Source organism: Gobio gobio (genome assembly GCF_949357685.1).
Source record: "Gobio gobio genome assembly, chromosome: 24".
NCBI lineage: Eukaryota > Metazoa > Chordata > Actinopteri > Cypriniformes > Gobionidae > Gobio > Gobio gobio.
In genome coordinates, this window is record NC_137120.1 from 35,530,831 (window position 1) to 35,548,944 (window position 18,114).

The 18,114-nt window shown below is 37.5% G+C and overlaps 1 protein-coding gene across 1 annotated transcript; it reads left to right on the plus strand.

The window, feature by feature from the left end:
- Positions 1-14,814: 14,814 nt before the first annotated feature.
- On the plus strand, positions 14,815-17,990 carry s1pr1 (sphingosine-1-phosphate receptor 1). The gene is made up of 2 exons (XM_079807516.1): positions 14,815-14,951; positions 15,668-17,990. The coding sequence occupies exon 2, from the start codon at positions 15,868-15,870 to the stop codon at positions 16,954-16,956; it is 1,089 nt and encodes a 362-aa protein (XP_079663642.1). The 5' UTR covers positions 14,815-14,951; positions 15,668-15,867; the 3' UTR covers positions 16,957-17,990.
- The last annotated feature ends 124 nt before the right edge of the window (positions 17,991-18,114 follow it).

Below are 18,114 nucleotides of genomic sequence, written 5' to 3' on the forward strand. Positions count from 1 at the left end.
TATCAAAACAACCCGGTGTGTTATTAATGAACTTGACGTTTTCTTGTTTGTGTTTTACCAACGTCTTAACGGCTAGAAATGTCTAGGCTAGTGAAATGCTTTTACTCGTTTATAAATGGATTGAGAGGTATTCAGTAGACATATACAGCTACATTTGATTAATTCTACAGTTCATTTAACATTAATGGTTTGGTTTCAGTGCGGCAGTCAGATTTATAGGACCAGCCAGACTTCAAAATGGGTTTATGTCCGTTGGGATGAAAAAAATTCACTCATATTAGGCTATTTCTGTTTGATGGGACACCAGGTGGTGGATGGTTCTTCCAAAATTGAGGCATTTCGAAATGTATTTGCCTTCTGAACACTTTTTGATGTTCACCTTTTCCCAAGCAAAAAGGCGAATTTTCAACAAGCACTTTCCCACTCTGTTGCTCAACTTGTAAGTTTTAGCTCATGGTTCAATTCCTGGGGAACACGTAGGCCTACATATATAGTATACGTGTTTCAATTTATAATTTTCCATATTTTATACTAAATGTTTACCTGGATAAAAGTGACACTGAAGCTACAGGCTAATTACTATTATTAGCCTACATTGTGGTAATAGTTTACGTTATTCAAACATGTTAATGTTCATGGTCAGTTTATGGGAAGGTTGCATATGGAATTTTTAGAAGCATGTAGTTACTCCAGTGTAAAGTTTACTTTTGGGTATTCCCGGGATGTGAACCTGGTTCCAGATGTTCCACCTGGTATATGGCACTAGCCACATGATTATATGATGGGACTGGGCCAGGCTTTTGTGTTGAGGTTGTGGTGCTGGATTATACCAAAGGAACCAAGTGTAGGAAACAGGATTGGAAAATAAGAGCCAGTCTTTCAACAGGACGGTCATTACTGCTGTGAGTAATGGTTTAGTCATCTACTTGCATCCTGGAACATGTATCCTTTAATGTGCAACACTCAAGAATTCAGTCTCATATGGTTATTATAATGGAAACAGTGTTGCATTTTAGTGTACAAATGGACTTGAAGATACAGTCTTCTTTGACTTATGGCTTCAGTGTAATATTGGATTAGGGTAAGAGGAGATCGCTAGCTGTAACAAGCACGTCTGTGACTAAAGGAAAGCTTTAGCGTCTCAGCAGGGAGGCTTGGGTCATTATCTGAGCAGTCAATCTGTGGGAGGAAATTAGACAATTGCTTGAGAACTGGGTGTTTGTGAGATTTAAAATAAGGGGATTTCAACTCTTTTAGTTTTTTTTAGTGGTTTAGAAATGTCCCCTGACATAAAAGCGATCATTAGCCTACTTGAAGTGAAAAGTTCATGAAAAATTCCCATATATATATATATATATATATGTGTGTGTATTTTCATATATTATATATTTAAATTAACAATTTCATGTTGTAATTAAAAAAGCAGGCCTATCATATATTATTAATGATATAATAAATTATTAAATTAATTTATAAAGAGTCTAATAAGAGTTGCATTACTTTATTATATATGTGTAATTTTTAAATTTAATTACAGTATATGATACAGTACTTTATTATTAATTTATAAACACTGTTTATATTAATTTAATTGATATTTATGTAATTTGTATATATTTAATTATAAAATCTATACACTTTAATATATTAAATAAATTCATATATAACAATAAAATAACGTAATGCATTTGCTATGAGAATTGCAGAATTGATCTATATTTGTGTAATACAGTATTGTTATACAATTAATCGCATCTAATCTAAGAAAAAACAAATTGACTGGATTTAAAATTGACAGGATTAGCAATGTCCTCAAATGACAGCATGAAATTTTAATCCCAGTTGGATATGTCCTTGTGTGACACACAGGTTTTGAGATTATGGGATGCTAGAGACTAGCCCTGGAGAAATGGCATCATTGACGTGCCTACAGAAGAGCAGCATCCCATCCAGTTGTGTTTCCTCAACTTCCTTCCTTCCCTGAGAACTCGTAGTGAGTCAGACGGCTGCTGATAGGCTGGAAGTGTGGCGGAATATCGATTGGATTGAGTCACTGGAAAGGGAAAAAGTGGGAAGAGACGGTGACAATTATATATTAGGTGTGTTTATTGTGGCAGGTTTTTGGCATTCTCAGGAGGATAATATTTCTGAATGTTAAAATAGTGTTAATAGCGTTTTAATTATAGGCATTTGGTAAACCAAGCGATTACGATTGCTGATACTTTGGGTAGAGGTTTGTTAAAATCATTTAAGTATTAAACTTGTGTAGGTCTACCTTAAATCCCACAAAATAAAGAGAAAAGGCATGGTTTTACTTTTCTAAGCAAGTGGATTGACACATTTTGCCTGGCAGACACTAAAGTGGATGAAGAAAAACCCATAGACTTACATTAAAAAAGAGACATGGGACATGTTAGGCTTGTTTGTCAGCTGAGTTAAGGATATATTGTGTAAAGAAAGACGCAATGCAGCATAAAACCCAGCCTGCTCTGACCCACCTAAGCCCCTTGTATAAATACAGTCTGTGTAAAGACAGCCAACTTTGCAGTGTAAATTTTCGGTTAGACCAGTAGACGTTAGACCAGTCACCCAGCAACCATACAGAAAACCCTAGCAACACCCATAGGACACCTTAGCAATAGCAAAACCATAGGGCAAAAAACCATAGACGTGTTGAGAGATGACGCATTGAACCATTCCAGAAACATTGGCACGGCCGCCATCTTGGATCGGTCAGAGTATCGTCACTCATAGTAAGAATCAATGATGCCACAACATTGCACAGCTTCTGGTTGTGAAACCGCCGAGATTGAAATTCACGAAGAAATGGGATAACCTTTCATAGGTGAGAATGTGTTGGTTTGTGTTTTTATAGTGTATTAATTCAATATTACGGGTTTTTACTATGGTACTTTTTAATGTTTTTACCTTTACTATGGTAACTTTATAATGTCGTGTAGCTAATACTTTCATCTTGTTGTAGTCTATAGAGTGCAACAGTCATTTCTGGAAGTTTTTTTCCATTATTTTTCTCCATAGGGAAATAGTTAAAAACCTTTAAAGACAGCCCTATTGTGAGCAACGAGGTTGTTGATTGATGCTATTTGCTTCTGTTGAAGGCGAAGTCGTTAAAGGGATAGTTCACCCAAAAAAGAAAATCAGCCCATGATTTACTCACCCTCAAGTCATCCGAGGTGTATATGACATTCTTCTTTCAGACGAATAAAATCTGAGTTATATTAAAAATGTTCATGGCTAATCCAAGCATTATAATAGCAGTAATAGTTGCTCTGTTTTTGAAGTCCCTAAAAAAGTGCATCTGTCCGTCAAATAACGTGCTACATGCGGCTCCGGGGTGTTAATAAAGGCCTTCTGAAGCGAATCGATGCGTTTGTGTAAGAAAAATATCCATATTTAAAAATGTATTTCATTTTTTTCTATGGCTCTGCATCAGCCGTCCCCGCGCCATCACTTCCGGCGAATAAGGTCAAAATACATGCAAAATACCGGCACGATCATAGATATATATACATAGATTCCTCATTAGTGCCTGCGCGGATCGATCGAATGAGGCATCTACGTATATATATCTTTGATAGCGCTGGTATTTTGACCTTATTCGCCGGAAGTTATGGCACTGGGAAAACTAGATGACGTTCGTCTGATAAGAGGTAAAAAAAATAACAAATACTGTTCGGTTTCTCGCAGAAACCGATCGTTTCGTTTCGTGCCACGAACCGCAGGGTTTAATAAGGATTCGTATGTCTATTGTTTTTACTCTCATACTCTAAAATATCCCCATTGACATGCATTAAACGACTATCACGCTGCAACGGAGTTAAAAATCTTCATTTGTGTTCTACTGAAGAAACAAAGACACCTATATCTTGGATGCCCTGGGGGTAAGCAGATAATAAACATAAAAAAAATTGTTTTTGGGTGAACTATCCCTTTAAGGACCCAGTCTTGTACCTTTGTCTTTTTTATCAGATTTTTGACAACTTGTTTTGCTTCAAATCAAAGTTTCATGGCTTATAATGCTTTAACAAAGACTTTTTAAAAATCCCTCCCTATTTGAAAAAAGTATAGAAAAAATAGTTCCAGAACCAGCCAAGGACACTAAGGGGACAGGCACTAATGCACTCTATTATAACAGTAATTGTGTTGCTCCTGCTTTTGCCAAAACAGCCCTGACCCATCAGGGCATGAGCTCCACTAGACCCCTGAAGGTGTACTGTGGTATCTGGCACCAAGATGTTAGCAGCAGATCCTTTGTCCTGTAAATTGCGAGGTGGGGCTTCCATGGATCGGACTTGTTTGTTCAGCACATCCCACAGATGCTCGATTGGATTGAGATCTGGCGAATTTGGAGGCCAAGTCAACACCTCAAACTCATTGTTGTGCTCCTCTAACCATTCCTGAAGCATTTTTGCTTTGTGGCGGCGCATTATCTGCTGAAAGAGCCACAGCCACCAGGGAATCCCGTTTCCATGAAAGGGTGAACATGGTCTGCAACAGTGCTTAGGTAGGTGGTACGTGTCAAAGTAACATCCACATGGATGGCAGGACCCAAGGTTTCCCAGCAGAACATTGCCCAAAGCATCACTGCCTCCGCCGGCTCGCCTTCTTCCCATAGTGCATCCTGGAGCCATGTGTTCCCCAGGTAAGCGACACACACGGCCATCGACGTTATGTAAAAGAAAACATGATTCATCAGACCAGGCCACTGGTGGACAGGGGTCAGCATGGGCACCCTGACTGGTCTGCGGCTATGCCGCCCCATACGCAACAAATTGCGATGCTCCGTGTATTCTGACACCTTTCTATCAGAACCAGCATCAACTTCTTGAGCAATTTGAGCTCCAGTAGCTCGTCTGATTGATCGGACCACACGGGCCAGCCTTCGCTCCCCACGTGCATCAATGAGCCTTGGCCGCCCATGACCCTGTCGCCGGTTCCCCACTGTTCCTTCCTTGGAGCACTTTTGATAGAGACTGACCACTGCAGACCGGGAAAACCCCACAAGAGCTGCAGTTTTGGAGATGCTCTGACCCAGTCGTCTAGCCATCACAATCTGGCCCTTGTCAAACTCGCTCAAATCCTTACGCTTGCCCATTTTTCCTGCTTCTAACACATCACCTTTGAGGACTAAATGTTCACTTGCTGCCTAATATATCCCACCCACTAACACTTACACTTCACCTGTCAGTGGTAATGTTATTCCTGATCGCTGTAGATATCCATACATTCATACAAAATACTTTAAAAGTGAAAATTGAGTTCTAGTCAAGCACAAACTGAGACACATTGCTGGTGTTGTGAGGGACTATGGGAGACATCGAATGGAGAGGGGAAGAAAAGAGAGGGAACTGAGAGTGGACTCCACATAGTTTTCCCTGCGCCATGGCAACCGGTGTATGGAGCGGAGCGCTGGGATCTCCAGGCTCCAGTCGCTGACCCTGCGCTTCCCAGAGGAGCTGCTTCAGCGCTGCACTTCTTCACCTTTATGCTGCCTCTCCAGCTCAAATCACAATCCCACCCGTCATAAAAGAAACAACAGAAGTGCTCCGATATCTGCAGCGGGACACCGCCACAGCCTCATGGGAACGGGCTTTTTTTCAAATGTACTGACATAATAGTGGCAAAGCCCACTTTTGTCATCTTTATTCATAATACATTTGCTCTGGTTTTGTTTGCTTCTTATTATCATCAACCGTTTTGGCAGCTGGCAGTGAATGAAGTGAGTCAGCTGTTTCAACAGCCATTGTGAGATTAACTCTGATTGTCATCTGACTATTTAGCCCTGTGTAGTTTTAGCTTAGCATCTTCCGCTTGTGTTGCCCTTGATAAAAAGTCACAAATCGTCCCTCGGGGAGAATCTATGCATGGGTAATATTTTGTTTTGCTTTATTTTGAAATGTATTTATTTTATCTTATTTTATTATAGGCTATACGTTATGTTGTGTTGTATCTTTATTTATTTATCTATTTGTTGTATAATTTATTTAATTTTTATTTTATCTTGTTTTATTGTATATATTTTATTGTATTATGTTGTATATTTTTTATTTGTTTGTTTTATATTTTGAGCTTTATTTATTTATTTATTTATTTAAGGCTTTATGATTTTATTGTTATTTTGCCTTTCATTTTGTTATTATCTATTTTATTATTTTAATCTTTCTTTGAACTTTTAACTTAATGTACTATGATCTATTTTTCTCTTTATTTATTTATTTATTTATTTATTTATTATTGTGATGAAACTATCTATTTCCTTTATTTTATTAGCTTTTTATCTTATTTTATTTTATTATTTATTCTATTGTATTGTTATCTTTCTTTTATCATATTTCTTTTATTTTATTGTGTCTTTTAACTTTTTGTTATCTTAATTTATTTTACAGCTATTTTATTATGTTGCATCTATTTAAATTTTTTGTGTTGTAACTTTCTCAATGTCTTTTATTTGATTATTTTCGCTTTTTCATTTGATATTATTTTATGATTTATTCTATTGAATTGTGTTATATATCGCTTTTCTTTGATCATATTTTATTTTAGCTTTCTTTATTGATTTATTTATGGTTTTATTGTTTTATTTTAGTTTTTTATTTTATGTTATCTATTTTATTTTGTTGTTTTATTTGTTTTTTTTGTGATTATTTTAATCTTTATTTATTTTAGCTTGTTTATTTCATGTTATTATTTATTTATTTCAGCTTTGATCTTGTTTTATTATCAAATGTATTTTATTGAGTTGTTTCTTTATTTATTTACTGTGGTTTGTCTTATGTATTTAATGTCATTTGTATTTCTAACATTTTTTTGAATTTCTTTTTAATCTATTATATGTTTGTTTTCCCAGGCATACAGTATCTCTAGATGAATGTTGTATTCCAGCACACTTTCAAATTTGAAGGAGAATGCCCTTCACAATGATAGATCAGTTGCAGTCATAACTAGGTGCTGACATGGTTACCTTGGTTGTCCTTTAGTAGATTGCATTTTTTTTTTTTTTGCTTGATGCTTGGGCTCAGTTTTGACATTTGAGAGGACTGAGAAATCTGCTCTATGGTCAGCATATAATGCTGTTTTTATTTGACCCTGTTTATAATGACTATAGGGTCCAATATCTTCTTACATAACACTGGCCAAATCATGCGTACGTGTGTGTGTCGTGTCCTGCGTTTAAACACAAAGTCTTCTTTTGTTCCAGAAAGCCTCTGTAATAAACAGCTCTGCAGAAAGGCTTACACTGAGCTGAATCACACTGCGGTTGGATTTACCCTGGACAACAAAGAGCATGCGGGTGGCTTTCTAGACGTTGTTTAACTTTTACTCCGGCCCACATTACTACGGGTGCGTTTGTGTTGATAACCATGAAGTGACACTAACATGATTGCATGCTTTTCCTCACTCTGACTTTGGTGGGATGGTCAAAAGTTATGACTTGTGTGATGTCTAATGTGATTTAAAATGCATACCGAAATATTACATATTGGTTTTAAATGTATATAATTGATTTGGAAAGCACACTTTTGCATTCTACAGAGATTGCCCTTCAAAATCATTTACAGTAATTGTACTTTGTATATGAATATAATCACTGATTATCTCTTCATCACGGCACCTGTTAGTGGGTGGGATATATTAGGCAGCAAGTGAACATTTTGTCCTCAAAGGTGATGTGTTAGAAGCAGGAAAAATGGGCAAGCGTAAGGATTTGAGCGAGTTTGACAAGGGCCAGATTGTGATGGCTAGACGACTGGGTCAGAGCATCTCCAAAACTGCAGCTCTTGTGGGGTGTTCCCCACAGTGGAGAACTGCAGTGGTCAGTATCTATAACTAACAAATCCGATCCATGGAGGCCCCACCACGCAACTTACAAGACTTAAAGGATCTGCTGCTAACATCTTGTTGCCAGATACCACAGCACACCTTCAGGGGTCTAGTGAAGCCCATGCCTCGACGGGTCAGGGCTGTTTTAGCAGCAAAAGGGGGACCAACACAATATTAGGTCATAATGTTATGCCAAATGCCATAATTTAATATCATATTCCTTGTGCAAACTTCTTGACGTGCAGTGAATACATGTCTATAGGTGTTTAGCTATTATCTTGACAAGTGAAGCTCAACAGAAACAGTCGGGAAACATCATTATTCGGGAGAAATTCCTTCGTCGGCCCAGCTGGGCATGTGGAACTAATTACTGTTGAGGAATTTACACAGCAAGTGAAACTGAGAACATGTGCTGCGTGTCACGCAGTGTGTATGAAAGGCTGTAGCAGTAATGACGTTGTTATGAGCGTCTTCCTGTCTCAGGATTAATGGATGAAACCCGAGGTTAAGAGACAAGGTCACAAGCGTTTTGATTGCATTTGATTAATCACTAATGGCTTAACAGGAGTAAATACACGAAGACTCTACCTAGCATGTGCAGTGTTAATGTTTACGTCACATGATGTGCTAGCTTTGCCTGTGGGAAGCAAAAGGGCGCAGGTTATTTTTGGGATTTGGTTGTGAAAAAGAGGAGAGAGTTTGATTCTCATGATTGTTATCTGCTTTCGGCAGCTCCGCTCTCATCGTTCGACCTGTTGCTGACCTGGTTTTTGTGGACATTGCGAAGCTGTTTAATTTTCCTATCTAGGATTTCAAACAGAAATATCTGGAATAACAGAAAGAGGAGCTATATCTGTGCCGTGTTTCAGGGCGGGCAGCGTGACCTCGGAAACTGAATATAGCTGTCTCGCTCTCTTTCCTTCTTTCTTGGAACAATATGTTTTCCTTTATCAGTCACCTTTCCCATATTTGTCAGCTAAATCATGTCAGCCTGTGTAAACCCCTGGGCGGCCTTGTTAAAATAGCAGTATCACGTGTGTGTGTGTTGGCTGGCTGTAGCCTGTTAATTCATTTGTTGTTCATTTGTTGTTTCCTGAGATCATATTCCCCAGGAATGCTTTATGAGGTCAATTTGATGTAGTGACTACAAGTTACAGCCATTTTTATTACCCATGCCTGAAGGGGCACCAGATCTTTACACTTTTTCAAAGACTTTAGACTGTTTTGCAAGTGGCCTACATCTGGATTCAAAGAAACAGATCTGGGTTTAGTTAAACTCTATCGATAACATCTGTACCAAAAATATAGATTTGAATCAATGAATCGACCAATCAGTCAGTCAATGAATCAATCCGTCAGAAGGTCAATAAATCAGTCAGTCAGTCAATGAATCAGTCAATCCGTCAGTCAATCAATGAATCAATCAATCAGTCAATGAATCAGTCAATCCGTCAGTCAGTTTATCAATGAATCAATCAGTCAATGAATCAATCCGTCAGTCAGTCAGTCAATGAATCAACCAACCAGTCATTCAATTAATCAATCAGTCAGTCAATGAATCAATCAGTGAGTCATTCAATAAATCAGTCAGTCAGTCAATGAATCAGTCAATCAATGAATCAATCAGTCAATTAATCAGTCAGTCAGTCAAATGAATCAGTCAGTCAGTCAGTCAATCAATCAGTCAGTCAGTCAATCAATTAATCTATCAGTCAATTAATCAATCAGTCAATTAATCAGTCAATCAATGAATCAATCAGTCAATGAATCAGTCAGCCAATGAATCAATCAATCTGTCAGTCAGTCAATGAATCAATCAGTCAGTCAGTCAATGAATCAATCCGTCCGTCATTCAATTAATAAATCAGTCAGTCAGTTAATCAATCAATCAATCAATCAGTGAGTTATTCAATAAATCAGTCAGTCAGTCAATGAATCAATCAGTCAGTCAGTCAGTCAATGAATACATCAATCTGTCAGTCAGTCAATGAATCAATCAATCAGTCAATGAATCAATCCGTCAGTCAGTCAATGAATCAATCAGTCAGTCATTCAATGAATCAATCAGTCAGCCAGTCAGTCAGTCAGTCAGTCAATGAATAAATCAATCAGTCAGTTAGTCAATGAATCAATCAGTCAGTCAGTCAATTAATCAATCCGTCAGTCAGTCAGTTAATCAATTAATCAATCCGTCAGTCAGTCAGTTAATCAATCAGTGAGTCATTCAATAAATCAATCAGTCAGTTAGTCAGTTAATCAATTAATCAATCTGTCAGTCAGTCAGTTAATCAATTAATCAATCCGTCAGTCAGTCAGTTAATCAATCAGTGAGTCATTCAATAAATCAATCAGTCAGTTAGTCAATGAATCAATCAGTCAGTCAGTCAGTCAGTCAATCAATGAATCAATCAGTCAGTCAGTCAGTTAATCAATTAATCAATCCGTCAGTCAGTCAGTTAATCAATCAGTGAGTCATTCAATAAATCAATCAGTCAGTCAGTCAGTCAGTCAGTCAATGAATCAATCAGTCAGTCATTCAATGAATCAATCAGTCAGTCAGTCAGTCAGTCAATGAATAAATCAATCAATCAGTCAGTCAGTCAGTCAGTCAATTAATCAACCTGTCAGTCAGTCAATGAATCAATCAGTCAGTCAGTCAGTTAATCAATTAATCAATCCGTCAGTCAGTCAGTTAATCAATCAGTGAGTCATTCAATAAATCAATCTGTCAGTCAGTCAATGAATCAATCAGTCAGTGAATCAGTCAGTCAATGAATCAGTCAATCAATGAATCAATCAGTCAATGAATCAGTCAGTCAGCCAAATGAATCAGTCAGTCAAATGAATCAGTCAGTCAGTCAATCAATCAATCAATCAATCAGTCAGTCAGTCAGTCAGTCAATCAATCAATGAATCTATCAGTCAATGAATCAATCAGTCAATGAATCAGTCAGTCAATGAATCAATCAATCAGTCAAATTAATCAGTCAGTCAATCAATCAGTCAGTCAGTCAATCAATGAATCAATCAATCAATCAATCAATCAATCAATCAATCAATCAATCAATCAGTCAATGAATCAGTCAATGAATCAGTCAGTCAGTCAATGAATCAGTCAGTCAATCAATCAATCCATTTATTATTAATATTCTAAATATTTTAAAAAGGACATGTATTAATATTTTTTATATGGTTATTATTAAAAGTATTTTAATATGTAAACAATAAATGTATTTAATAATGTATTATTTATATATATAGTTGTTATTATTATTAGTTTCAATTAATTAATTCAACTTTATAACTATATAATTTGAATTGAATTATTTAATAATTATTATTTAAATGTTCATTTATTATTATTTAAATAATTCATTGATTTAATCATGTATTAAAAAATCTATAAAAAATATTTATGAATAATAATAATACAAATATATTAAATAATTGAAAAAATATTAAATTCTAAATGTAATCATTGTTATTATCATTATTAATTTTAATTAATTTAATAATGTATTATTTCTTTAATTGAATAAATTATTATTATTATTATTATTATTATTATAATTATTGTAATTATTATTATTATCATTAATAAGAATTGCCATTTAATTAATGATGAGGATTTTTTTTCAATTGTAATTCAGTAAATGCTACTGCTAATACTACTAAAAGTCTCAAAACAGTTGTGTCGCCTGCAGAAAATATGAATACGAGAGTTAAAACAAAATTATCTTTTATAAGTGTGTTAGTGTAAATGCATTATTGTATGTTTCTGTAAACTGAGGTATGAATTGAGATTATTTTTTATGTTTTACCTCAAATAGTCATGTGAGCCATGTGATGGAAACAGGATTTGTAATATTTTCTGCGTGGGTCAAACATCCTTTGGATCCACCAATCATCATTTTGGCACTAATTGTAAAGCTTTGTGATCCCGAAATGTGAACTGCAGCTGTGGGGGAAATACTTGCATAGTACTAAGTGCCGAAGAATGCACAGATTTACTGTTGACTGACTTATGCACGACGCTTCACACACTTTCCATGGAATGTTTACCTAATGGTCCGTTGTAATGCCCGAAAATCAACCACATTTTGTTGGCATGGGAATGGGGCGAGGAGTTGACAGGAAACACATGGCATGTGAGGTGAAAGGCTGGGAAGAGGAAAGAAACAAATGTCAAGACCTGCTAAATGTTGTGTAACCACAGTACATACATCACGCGCCATGCCAGGGTGCGCCGTTGCTCAGAATTGGGTTTTGAAGAACCGTCTAAGAAGACGCACCAAATACTTTCACCCCCAATGGGACTATTGCCTTTCCCTTTTCTCTGAAGCTGTGAAACAGTACCATAGGTGAAGTCAGAGAAACACATTTAAAAATACTGCTCCATGTTCAACTTTGCTCTCTTCCCACCCCCCCGATCCCATATCCAGCTGCAGGATTTCTCACAGCAGCGCCGGGTGTGTGAACTTCGACCCTTTGCAACCTTGACCTCTCGATCTGATCGTTGAAGAAGCTGCTTAAGATTCTGTGACTGAACACCTTATAAAAAACGCTAATAAAAACACCCTAACAAACACATAGCAACGCCCTAGCAACCACTCAGAACAACCTGGCAACCACTGAGTCTGTGATCACAGCATTTATTTTTTTTAACCTGTGTTTAGCTTGTGACATATCCAAGAGATTTATTGGTGGATGGATGAACAATGACTTTTAACACTTTTTGGGGCCACTTTATATTCATAAAGTATATCACAAGATGCAGATCACCCCTGACTGGGAGTGCATCTATTAATCCAACGATGAAGATGTTCCTTGGAGGTGTAAATCCCTGGACCTGCAATAGAGGTTTAGGGGCCATTGAGAGCAGTAGACCTGAACAGACCGGGTAGCGCATGTGATTAATGCTGAGCTGAAATTAGGCCAAATGGGGGGTAGATGAGCGGTCATGCTTGGCCAGCCCACCCGGTTCAGGTCGTGGTGTTTGGGGCGAGTCTGTTCGCAGCTGGGACATTCCCATAGGAAGAAACAAAAGAACAAGGGATATGGGGTTAATCTGAATTTAGCATAATGTGATTTGACATAATACAAATCAGATTTACTTCTATAATGAATATTTATATACACTACCAGTCAAAACTCTTATGCTCACCAAGGCTACATTTATTTGATAAAAAATAATAATAATTTTGATAAAAATAATATATAAAGTGCCGCTTGAAAGTTTGTGAACCCCTTGCAGAATCTGAAAATGGGAATAATTTTAACAAAATGCGTTATTTTTTATTTATTACTGTCCTGAATAAGATATTTTACATAAAATATATTTACATATAGTCCACAAGACAAAAAAAAAGAAGAAGCTGAGTTTATAAAAATGACAACGAAACATAATGCATTAAGAGCCGGGGGGTGAATACTTTTGAACAAGATGAAGATGTCCAAATTTTTCTTATTTTGTTTAAATATATATATATATTTTTATTTAGTACTGCCCTTCAGAACAAAAGATAATTGCTTACCTCACAATTTACCTTAATCTTCAAATTCAAAAAGTTTTCACCCCCTGGCTCTTAATGCGTCGTGTTTCCTTCTGAAGCATCAGTAAATGGTTCAACCTTTTTTAATAGTTGTGTAAATATGAAAAGATGGACCTCAAAATCATACAGTCACTGCTGGAGAGGGTTCAAATATACAAAAGATGCTGGAAAACTGAAGAACGTTGGATCAGGACAAACAAGGGACACAGTCGTGGATCATTCAGGGAACGACACAGTATTAAGAATCAATGGTTCATAAACTTTTGAACAGGGTAATTTTAATAAATTCAGCTATTTTTTGTGTTGTGGACCAAATGTAAACATCTTTTATGTAAAATATGTTATTCAGAACAGTACCAAATAAGAAATAACATGCATTTTGTCTATTATATCTCTTATTGATAAAAGTAATATATATAGTGCCGCTTGAAAGTTTGTGAACCCCTTGCAGAATCTGCGAAAATTTGAATAATTTTAACATAATGCGTTATTTTATACTGTCCTGAATAAGATATTTTACATAAAAGATGTTTACATATAGTCCGCAAGACAAAAAAAGGGGAAGCTGAGTTTATAAAAAATGACCCCGAAACATAATGCATTAAGAGCCGGGGGGTGCATACTTTTGAACAAGATGAAGATGTCCACATTTTTCTTATTTTGTTTAAATAGATATATGTTTTTTTTATTTAGTACTGCCCTTCAGAAGCAACAAAAGAATTTTTTTTACCTCACAATTTACCTTAATCTTCAAATTCAAAAAGTTTTCACCCCCCGGCTCTTAATGCGTCGTGTTTCCTTCTGAAGCATCAGTGAATGGTTCAACCTTTTTATATAGTTGTGTAAATATGAAAAGATGGACCTCAAAATCATACAGTCACTGCTGGAGAGGGTTCAAATATACAAAAGATGCTGGAAAACTGAAGAACGTTGGGTCAGGACAAACAAGGGACACAGTCGTGGATCCTTCAGGGAACGACACAGTATTAAGAATCAATGGTTCATAAACTTCTAAACAGGGTCATTTTAATAACTTCAGCTATTTTTTGTGTTGTGGACCAAATGTCAACATCTTATATGTAAAATCTCTTATTCAGAATAGTACCAAATAAGAAATAACATGCATTTTGTCTATTATATCTCTTATTTTGTTCAAAATTATTCACATTTTCACAGATTCCGCAAGGGGATCACAAACTTTCAAGCACCACTGTATACATAGAGAGATTTCTGCTGTAAGGTTATTATTTTGAGCCATTCATTATCATCCCAGTGTTTGAACTTCATTGTTTTGGAATGTATTGGAGAGCTTTGGATGCTGTGGAATAATAAGAGGGTAATGAGACTGAGGGAAGGGGGAGGGCTATGAAACTGGTGGGCTGAACTGCAGAGGGGAGAATTGGCTCTCCAGTCTCTCTCCAGTCAGAGAAAAATTACCCCTACAATCCTCCACACGAGACTCAGGCGATGCGATAAATACTACACCTTTGATATCTGGCCATATTGCATCAATATTGCAGGATTAAACGGTCGAGACGTTTGGTCTGGAGTTTAAAGGTAAGAGAAACTCTTCTTGTCCAACATTTAACTTTCTGAATGTAATGCGACAGGGATCTTAGCCGTCTGTAAGTCTTAAGTTTTAGCATAAAAGTTCGCAATAGACCGTTTTAAACGTTAGTGTAAGATATAACAGAATGGTTGAATCGTGAATACGACCTTTTTTGTCGCGATTTTGACATTGACTCTCGTGTCGTACAAATTTGACAGTTGAAATTAGTATTCACAAAATGATGTCAAGCGAATATAATTCATTTAACACTCAGTTTTCTGAGTTTAACAAAAAAAAGCTACTTATTAATTTGCTTTGCTTTTTTCTTTTACAGTACTCTACGAGAGTTTCTGTATAGGCTACAATATTATATATAATCTGAATTATATATAATCAGTTGTGGCAATCTCTTCTAAATTCGACATCGCTGAGATTATTATTTATATAGAGAGAATTATTTATCGCTTTTTCCCTGTGTTTTACATATACTGAAACTTTTCTACCACACCTTTTCATGTATTTTCTTCTCTTTTAATTAGTACATCAATTTTTCGTTTTGTGATTTTACTTTTATAATCGTTTTTGTCGCGTGCTTTAAAAATAATAATAATAACAATTAAACTGCGTTTCAATAAAGCTGTGTCCAAAACGTCAAGAAATATAAATATTCTATTATACTAATGCCGTTCATGTGTTCTAATTTATGTAAATGTATTTCTTCTAGTGTTTTCACGATGCAGTTTTTGGATTTGTGGACCGCATTCATCCTCTCTAAGGATTTTTACCTGACTTGAGAAAACCTTGCTTACATGACCTCATACTGAGAGGAGAACTGGATACCCAGCTTCCCCAGTCCACCAGCACCCCTCTGTGGCCTGTGTTGGGTTGCACATTGGATTTAAAAGTACCAAGCCAGTGCGAACCATGGATGACCTAATCGCCAGACACTACAACTTCACCGGGAAATTCCGCAAGGTCGACAAGGACCCGGGACTCAAAGCGGACTCTGTCGTGTTCATCATAGTTTGCTGCTTCATCATCCTGGAAAATGTCCTGGTGCTCCTCACCATTTGGAGGACCAAGAAGTTCCACAAGCCCATGTACTACTTCATTGGGAACTTGGCCTTGTCAGACTTGCTGGCCGGGGTTGTGTACACGGCAAACATCTTGCTGTCGGGAGCCAACACGTACAAGTTGACCCCGACGCAGTGGTTCTTCCGGGAAGGGAGTATGTTCGTGGCCCTGGCCGCTTCAGTGTTCAGTCTCTTGGCCATTGCTATCGAGCGACACCTGACCATGCTGAAGATGAAGCTCCACAACAATGGCAAAACGTGCCGAGTCTTCATGCTGATCAGCACCGTGTGGTTCATCGCCGCCATCTTGGGCGGCTTACCCATCATGGGATGGAACTGCATCGAGAGCATGAACAACTGCTCCACCGTTTTGCCGCTCTACCACAAGACCTACATCCTCTTCTGCACCACCGTGTTTAGCGTCATCCTCATGGCCATCGTCATCCTGTACGCCCGCATCTACGCCCTGGTCCGCACGCGGAGCCGCAAGCTGGTCTTCCGCAAGGTCTCCAACGGCCGAGGGAGCAACAAGAGTTCGGAGAAGTCCATGGCCCTCCTGAAGACGGTCATCATCGTGCTGAGCTGCTTCATCGCGTGTTGGGCGCCGCTCTTCATCCTGCTCCTGCTCGACGTGGCCTGTCAGATCCGCTCCTGCCCGATCCTCTACAAGGCCGAGTGGTTCCTGGCTCTAGCCGTGCTCAACTCCGCCATGAACCCTCTGATCTACACCCTGACCAGCAACGAGATGCGCCGGGCCTTCATCAAGATGCTCAACTGCGCCGTCTGCTGCCAACCGGCGGGCAAGTTCTCCAGGCCCATCATGGGTGCCGAGTTCAGCAGGAGCAAGTCGGACAACTCCTCCCACCCTAATAAGGACGAGCCCGAATACTCGCCCAGGGAAACCATAGTGTCTTCTGGGAATATCACATCTTCTTCTTAAAGGGACTTTCCTCTACATTTCCGTCTCAATCCGTAGCAAGTGTGTTTGTTCGGTCTCCTCGTCCTCAAGAAACCAGTGGAAGTCTTGGCTTTGTTTAAGACAGACCGCCTGTTGAAACTATTCTGCAACTTAGGGAAGCACTTAACCAACTGTTATTCCGTGTGTTTTTTTTTTGTATCCCAGTCAAATGGAGTCCTGTAGACAAGCACTTTTCGGGGGAATTCCTCCTTGAGAACCAACATAGGCATTACTGACTCGGTCTAAAATGGATTGATGTGAAACATACTAGCTTGTTTGTACTACATTTTTGGAATTAAATTGAAGAAATGCAGTCGCGAGGTACTCGTGTTTCTTTGAGTTAACACTACGGTATTAGGAATGTTATTTCGCCCCTGATCCAGAATGTATTTTGTATGTTTTTCTTCACCTTTCAACAAATAAACAGTTGTTGTAGAAGAGTGTGCATGTACATTAGCTGTCAATATTAATTTATCTTGAAACGGTTCCAATACATTTGAAACTTGGAGGGATGGAACTAAGTGTTGTGTTTATTAATTGTAAATATATTTTATTATTTTACTTTGATAGTATGCCGTGTGCTATAGCTTGTGCACAATGATCTGCTCTGCCGCCCAGTTGTGTTTGTGGGTTGCATGGCTCAACTCTAATGAAATGAATTCGGAGAATTTAAGATTAACGTCTGTGAATTTTCTGATGGCGTGCCACAATACAACAAAATTCCTGGTTTTATCAATGTACAGGCTTCTATTTATCCATATGCTCCTCATACATACAATCAAAATCATGAGCCAGTTTTCTCCTCTGTTCACTGTTGCACATTGTAACATCTAGCCTGTGTTTTCTTTTTTTTGTTCTGTTAGTTGTTAATAAATATTGTTGATGAAAAAGAAATCAGAGTTGTGATTTATATTTTAATGTATTGTTTAGTATTTAGAATTGGGTCCAGAAGTTTGAGACCATGCAGAATCTAATTTAAACCTGGAAATAAAGAAAACCTATTGGACAAAAAGGTCAAAATGCATCATTCTCGAATAATTCTGGAGAACATTTGACACGAAACAGTCAGCATCTACTGATATTAAAGGGATAGTTCACCCAGAAATGAAAACTCTCATCATTTACTCACCCACAAATCTG

Excerpts from the sequence above, each read along its gene's own strand:
- s1pr1 (XM_079807516.1), top strand. The coding sequence starts at position 15,868 with ATGGATGACCTAATCGCCAGACACTACAACTTCACCGGGAAATTCCGC.